General features: G+C 41.5%; 1 protein-coding gene across 1 annotated transcript; it reads right to left on the bottom strand.

Moving 5' to 3' along the window:
* Positions 1 to 4,787: 4,787 nt before the first annotated feature.
* Positions 4,788 to 7,179, bottom strand: LOC133887354 (ubiquitin-like protein 5). The gene is made up of 2 exons (XM_062327285.1): positions 6,794 to 7,179; positions 4,788 to 4,959 (listed from the first exon to the last, which is right to left on the bottom strand). Exon 1 carries the CDS (start codon positions 7,050 to 7,052, stop codon positions 6,831 to 6,833), a length of 222 nt encoding a protein of 73 aa, XP_062183269.1. The 5' UTR covers positions 7,053 to 7,179; the 3' UTR covers positions 4,788 to 4,959; positions 6,794 to 6,830.
* Positions 7,180 to 8,255: the final 1,076 nt, after the last annotated feature.

Here is an 8,255-nt window from a genome sequence, read left to right as displayed (position 1 = left end):
GGTCAGATCATCTCTAACTATATTTTTTTTATTTTTTTATTTTACTTCTTGTTGATATTCTCTTTATTTTCTCTTATCTCCGACAGTTTCTCTTCGAAGGAATTCGTGAAGGAAAAAGAGAGAATCCTGTTCTGAAGGGAATAACTTTAGAAATCTCTTTGTGTCGGGAACCGTGAAGAAAAACTATTGGAACGTCGAAGGAAACGAAAATCCCTTCGTAAAGGGATTATGAGCCATAACGGAAAAATGTTAGAGATGATCTTAAAGTAAGTGTTGTAGTGGATACTCATTGATTCGGGATGAGCGTGGAGCACCAATATATATCCGTGAATCCACACTAATATAACTTAATTAATTAACTAGTTATTTTAATTTAATTAAAATAATTAGTTAGTTGATTAAATTGAATTAAAATAAATTTACGGATCGCTTCACGCACATTCGTTTATTGGCGTTGAGCCGCTGCCCCAGCAAGGTCAAGGCGAAAGGACATAGCATCAGGAAGTCTTGCAGTGGTCATCGGAGTGCATGGGGTCTCCCGGCCCATGGCTAGCGGTGCTCGTCTGATAGACATGATGCAAGATGATGCCCGCCGGAGTGGATCCGATAACATACCCACCTCTGGTTGACAATGGCTGGGAAGAAAACCAGTAACTTGTTTGTGAGCAGGCATAAGCTGTGAGGTACATTGAAAGATAATATTAGAGTAAATTTCATAAAACTATTATTATTTGTATCTGTATCAGTTTTGCAGAACTACAGCTATACACACCTCTAGTAACAAAAATACAAAATTTACACAAAACAACAACTATCTTGCTATGTTTCTCACCATACAAAGTTGTAATTTTGGGTTACTAGATGAGTAATGTAAGTTTTGTATTTTTTTAATCATTAGATCGATCCAAAACTAAATAAAAAGAACTAAAGATCCACTCACACCTAACTAAGCTTTTAAAAAATAACTGAATAGTGAACTAAAGATCCACTTGCATCCCTACTGCCTGCCCCTGTTCTGTTCCCCATCGTTGCTCCTCTTCTCCGTAGCGAGTTTCAGACTTTTCCGAGCGAATTTGACGTGATTTAGCCTATCTTGGCGCCCTAGACATGAAACTTTGGCCCGCACGTTATTTGCTGGAGACTAGCTAAGTCGTAACCGTAGCTTACCCAGGGCCGGTCCGGAGAGGGGGGGGGGGGGTTTCGAGTGGTGCGACCGCCCCGGACCCCTAAAATTTAAAGACCATATATGTATATGTATATTGTGTTTTATCGGTTCAAAAGTAAATTGAAAAAATTAGATCTGAGCGATTTATATTTAATAATATGGCCTCATTTTTAATCTCGCCTCGGGCCACCGAAATATCAGGGTCGAACCTGAGCTTACCAGACAAAAAAAGATGGATGCCACTAGCCGGTTGCGGCTAATGTTTCAGGAACGGGAGAACCTTTGCTGCTGTTCCTTTTCTTTATTTCTTAGATATATGGGGATGAGTCCCCGACTTCGATTAGTGAAGCAAAAGAAACGCTTACAACTCAGAGTCCACCTAGAACTCTGCCAACAGATGTAAGCTAGGATAACTCTACTACTAGAAAGTTTCTCAACAAGAGCCTCCGTGCTCCTGGTACTGGGTTTTCCCACATTGACCCTCAGGTGTTTGGGCTGCTTCTTCTTCATCTTCATTTTGCTATCGCCCCCGTTCCAACCTGCTTGCACTTCCGCCATCTTTCTTATCTATATCTATACTAATATAAAAAAGGACGAGTTTGACAAGAAAATTAGATCTCGGCCCTCCATCACCTCTGATTAAATGGTCGAGATGCAAAGTTGTTCCACCCTTAATTTGTGAAACTAATAAATTTCTGAATTATGTAAAGTAATCAATTTCCTTAGATCCCTAAAAACATGTCACGTGAATTAGAGACTAATTAACTCTCTCATCTAGATTTAGATTTGTTTCGCCGTAAAATCACATATGCATTTTTTTGTTGTTGACACACAATCATGATAAGATCCTCAAATTAGGACAGACATATATGGGAATTGCTTTCCATGTATTTCTGTGATATCAGAATATATTTTTATGAAAATCAATTCAATAGAAGAGATCAATTTTAGATGATTAGTGGGCTATGATTTACTTAATACAATGTGAATTTCCTTTGTATGACGGTGGTGCGACTTTATTGAAGGGTTAACTAATTTAAGAAATTTATATCCTGATGGTTTCATATGCTTAGTCAAACTTTTAATAAGGTGTCAATTTAATGTTGTTGAAGAATTGTTTAAAAAATGGCTGGATGTGACTACTATATATTAAGGAGGTGTGTTTGTTTCACCTAGTTTTTTTTTACAAAAAACATAAAACACAACCAAGTGTTTAAGCCCTGTCCAGCACTCGATTTATTGACGGCACGATCTGTCACCCGATTCACGCTCAGATGGTCTTCTCCAACTCCGGCGAGCCTCCGACATGGTTAGGGTTGGGATTGGGGTTCAGGGAGCAAGGCTTCTCCGATGAGGATATCTCAATCCCAGGCTTAGAGGGAAGGCAAGGGTGATAGGTGGGCCCGGTGGCAATGGTGGACGCAGGGGTGGGGGCAGGGAGGCGAGGCGATAGGGACACCGCCGACCGCGGGAGGCGGAGGACCGTTGGTTGGGCGATGCTGGAGTGGGGGCGTCATGGTGATGACCTGACAAAGCCGTGTTCATTGGGTTAGCGTGGCGTCTGGCGTGGATCCGGCGGCGGGGATGCTACCAGAGACAGGAGGAGGAAGGCGAGGCGGGGCGGGGGCGTCACACATTGGATGGGTGGGTCATCGATAGGAAAAGCATCGAGAGGAGGAAGAAGAGCCTAGGACCCAGTGGGAGGTAGAATAATGGCGTGGACCATTGGATTGAGATCCAACTGCTACAAAAATCGAGCGCTTAGGATTCCTGAAACACTCGGACACTATGTAGATGGACCCATTTTTATAGCAAATTTTAGTTGTAGCTCTTATATGGAATCAATTCCTTTATTTTCTGCATAGAGATGAAAAAAAACAAGTCCTCCTTGATCACATTTGATTTAGGATATGCATCAAATGAACAGTGACTCCTCTTTTTGGTTCAAGGGTTGATTGGTAACTACTTCAAGTGTAATGAGTTCTAGATCCCATTAAATATTCAGATTGGCTTATACTTCTATTATATTGTATTTTAACTTTACAATTATATTTTTTTAACAAGATCTATTCAATTGTTTTTTCACAAGTTCTAATGGTCAACCCAAATCCTGCTAGGCAATATATAGAAAGAGGTAACTCAACAATCCTAGGTGCTTGTGTATAGTGTGAGGTATTCTATATTCAATATTTCTTTGATATAGCATGTTCAATGGCAGCTGAGTATACTCTTCTAACAAATTTTCCTTTCATAAATCATTTGATATGCTGGCGGTTGAGATCCTATTTGGCAGAGCTCCCACCTTCCAGTTCCACATCAGATTTGAAGTTTGTAAGTTAAAGTAAAGTAGTTTGAGTTTCTATTTTTGTCTAAAATAGGAATAAGATTGCTCACACAAATACCATCAATGTACACATAGCTCCAGGTCTATAAATTTCTAAAGCTAGAAATAATTCTTGAAGCTGGAGGCACTACCAAACAGGTCCTGAGAGAAGTCTAAATCAAATGATTTATGCCAGGAAAATGATTGCTTTCCACACAATTTGGTCTCTATGGTTTCTACTTTGAGATAATAAACGAAACAATTTCTTAAGTTGTGTATCCTTCATGTGATTACCTAACATTTAGTTACTTTGATTGGTTCTTAAAATCTCTCCGTGCATGGCTAAATTGTGCTTCATTCACTAAAAATTAGTATCACATAATTTTTTTGGTTCACAATTTGTATTCAGAATTGAGCTTCTAGACATAGCTTTCATGTCCATGTTTGAAGTAATTTTACAATACTTTTATATCATTGTATATATATTATAACCATATTACATATGGAAAATTTAGTGTATGTAAGATCATCGCAAATTTTGATTGTCACCATCTGAGTGAACCAAGATATTATATTGTTCCTCGGTATAAATTATAATTCTTTTATATTTTTTCCAAAGCAACCAGTATGTAATATTCTGTGAGTTTTTTATTGCTTATAACAAAATTGAGGTCCTACATGGTTAAATCGAATACTTTGCTATGTTCAATTTCTTTAGATCACATGAGTTTCACGTGCATGATTACTAAGTGATGCTATAGATCCTCGCCGTTCCTTCTTAATCACCTCCCGATTTTCTGGTTTCTGTAACAAGGTCCAGTGATCAATCCAATGCCATGCTGCAAATAAAAGTCCAGTGATCAATCCAATGACAAGCTGCAAATAAAATCGCTGTAGGGTTCCTTGGCATCTTTTTCTCAAAACATGCAGCGTTCCTGGTTTTCCAGATTGACCAGATTACCTCTGCACATCCTACTATAACCAACATCTTGTGCTCCCCCCCCCCCCCCCCCTAAAAGCCATGTATCCAAACATCAAACAGATATTGCTGTACTACTGATACCAAATCTTTCCTGCTGTTCCTGGACTTGAAGAAGCTAGTGTTCCAACTTTGTTTCTTTCTAGTCTCATCTGCCTCTGGGGAGTAATATGCTTCCTTAGCCAAATGCGTGTCGAATGAAGTACAAAGCAGAAGCAGAATAAAGGACTTGACATAATTGCATGACATAGGATTGCGATTGTCACAACCAAAGTTAAGCACTATGTTAACTAAAGCCTACCGAGTAGCAGCACACCAAGTTTGCAGGTTGATCATATAGCAATATATGCAAGCTGTCAATAGTCATTGGTAGTTTGGCACAACCATGTAGTACTACATAGCTCAATAGAGTTGCTTATATATGAGCTTAATACACTGCGACTGGAATAGCACCAATGAGATCGTACCCATGACCAGATTATTCAGATCAACCTGCATTGCGATTGAACAATGATTAGTGGAGGCAAATAGAATATGTCGCAGAAAATCATAAACATAAATGTAGAAGTGAACTATTCTAGCAAAAAGAGCACAATTACACGACAGCATAAAATCTACAACAAATTCACTGCAGCGTTCTGGAATTCAAGCATCAACTAGATGGCCAGTAGTCTGAAGTGTTCAGATCCGTGGATGTCCACAGCACAACAATTTTGTGAACAAAAAAAGCAACCAGTGATCAAGTTTTAAATCCCAAACTCCAGCACATGATATGATGCGTTGCTCAGTCAAATGTGATCGCTAAACATGTCATCAAATGCTGACAGCCTGACATTCAAGCAAAGCCAGCCAGATTTCTTCTGTTAGAAAGACCAGGACATTATCACCACCATGTTCAAATAGGAATAAACTACTGGAACACGTGAGATGCTAGTCTGGTACATACCAAAAGGAGGCACACAACATAGGGTTGAGCCGTACCACCAGAATTGAAGGAACACAAGATGGTAGACGACTAGACGGTAGACCGATGTTGTAAGGCTCGTATCACCCTATCCAATTACTTATCCGCATTTCAATTAGTTCCAAGCCCCAACTCACAAAAAATGCCAAAATGGCAATTGATAATTCCTGACTTACAACTCAATAGGTGATAACCTAATGATGTAGCAAGCGATCGATCACAAAACACAACTAAAGAACAGGTGGAAACTAATCCAAATTATCAGGCCAGAATAGAATCATGTAAGCAGATTCTTTCGCTATAGTATTTCAAGTTTTATTTACATCTTATGCCATATAAATGAGCCATCTTTTAAAGTACCATATTGAACGAGGCATGATCGCTAATCAAGTTTTTCTGGGACAGGCTGCCAGGATCCCCCCCCCCCCCCCGAAACTAGCTAGACATGATTATATATTAATTGGTACTACTCAAACCATGGCTCTAAATTATCAGTTCATACGTGTCTTGGGTTAACTAATCTGCTTGCTTCACAAATCTAGCCATTTAGGCTATCAGATCACCAAACAGCAGAAGGTTTCTTGTGGCAAAACAATTGAAGCGGATAATATTCCAAGGAGCCAACAAACCAGAGAAACCCCCAACAAAGATTCACTCAAACCTCTCAAATTAATATTCATAACCTGCAAATTTTACACAATGGTTGGTCCTAGCAGAACATTCAGAAAAAACTGGGTAGATATTGTAGACCAAAATACCAAATTGTAAAGGTAAAAGCTTCAGCTAAACAATCAAGTATATATATCCTCAGCAATTGCTAAAGCACTATGCGGTCAAAATAAGCATGATGTGAATTGGATCACATCGACATTATGTGCCCATAAATAAGCACTGTCAGGGTTTTAAAAAGTTGCATGCACCAATCAATCAATTGAATTTTCACGATGGTTGAGAGTTTCAGGTATATCGAGAAGCAGCTATTGAATACAATCCCAGTGAAAAAAAAATGCACCATATGACCCTTTCTAAGTACCAGCAATAACACGCCCCCAAAAGCTGCAGAATCCACTAGCAACTTTGACACAACAAGTTACCTGCTTTTAATCACTAAACATTTCCATCCCTGTCCCCAAATGAAACCCTCCTAACCAGTAGGCCACCCTAACACATCGACTACAACATATCCACGCACAGGGACTAAATTAGAAGAAGGGAACTGAAATTAGTACGCAGCCACGTCTAAAATTAAACCCTCACTATAAGATGCTCGCGGTGATCAACCCAGGTTCTAGCGTACCCAACGGAAAACTAGGTCCGGCGAGCAGGAACGAAGAGGAGGAGTCAGAATCAAAGCGGAATTACCAGCAAGCAATCAGGGGCGAGTAGAGGCAGAGATCATCTAGTTGTAGTAGAGCTCGAGTCCCATGCCGTCGTGGATCTCGTAGTCCTTGAGGGTGATGTGGTCCTTGTAGATGTTGTACCACTTCTGGATGCGGATCTTCTCGGGCCTGGTCCCCGTCTGCGCCGCCACCAGCTTCTTGAGGTCGCCGATGGTGTCGTCCTCGTTGCACTTCACCCGCACCTTCTTCCCCAGCCGGTCGTTCAGCACCACCTCGATCATTTTCTCCTTCCTGGACTCCTCCCTGAATCCCTCCCTTCCAAAGATCAAACCCTAGCTTTCCCTCACCCCGGAGAAACTTCGGTTGGGAGTTTGGTAGCTCTTGTATTTATTTTATTATTTTTTAGGGAATATTTTTTTTTTTTTTGGTGGAAGGGAAGACTGCGCCACCCCCTTCTTTTCACAGAAACGGACGGTTGTCGTTCGCTGTACCTAACCGTTCATCCGAAAATTCACGGTTCAGATTCCACTGCAGCCCATATCACCAAGTCTCCGAAGAATCCGGTTAGGGATGACCAGAGATGGTCAAATAGGCCACTCGGATCAGCCCGTTACAGACCCGGCTATTGTAACGGGTCTTGTCATGCCGGCCCGTGTGCCTTCCCCTCGGTCCATGGCACGATCCGTCGGTCACCGTACCATACCGGGCCGGTCCGGGCACGATTGCGGCCTGATGGTATGGCCGGTCTGACGGGCACGATAGGCACGGCGGGCACGACAGGCACGGGTGGCCCAACGGCACACGGGTGGCCCGTTAGCACAGCCGGCCCGATAAAATAAAAAATAGCTATAAAAATAAAAAATAGCTATAAAATTAAAATATATATAGAAAATAGATAAAAATATGATAAAAAATATAGAAAATAGATAAAAAAATAGCTAAAAATTAAAAAATATATAGAAAATAGAAAATAGCTGCGCCCATGCGTATCGGGCCGGATCGTGCCTAGTTGGGCCGGCATGGGTCCATACCGTGCTAGCACGCCGTGCCACGTGCTCGGCCGAGGCACGGCTCGTGGCCTCGTGCCGTGCCGGCCTGGCCCGTCTCGGCTCGGGTCGTGCCTACAATGTCGTGCCTCAAGCCGGTCCAGTAGGCACAGCCCATTTGGACATATTTAGGGATAGCATTGGGTACCGTTACTTGGTACCCACGGGGTATTGAGCATTTTTCTTATTCACAGATCCGTTAACAAGAAATAAGTTCATGTCTATTCTTATAGTACTTAAACCCGTTTACACATGGGTCTCTCACCTCCTTATAATCTGTTACAAATCCGACCTACACAAATAAAATCCTAGTCACCCTAGTCAAATAACCTTTACCGCACAAATGAAACGGCCTTGCCGCCGCTTAGCCACTCACCCAATCGCCCTGGTTGCCCACGCCCAGTCGCCATTGCCAGTTCACCACTCGCCTGCTCCCGC

The sequence above is a fragment of the Phragmites australis genome, chromosome 12 (genome assembly GCF_958298935.1).
Source record: "Phragmites australis chromosome 12, lpPhrAust1.1, whole genome shotgun sequence".
Taxonomy (NCBI): domain Eukaryota; kingdom Viridiplantae; phylum Streptophyta; class Magnoliopsida; order Poales; family Poaceae; genus Phragmites; species Phragmites australis.
Note: the sequence above shows the minus strand (reverse complement) of the source record. Positions and strands in the feature narration are given on the sequence as shown.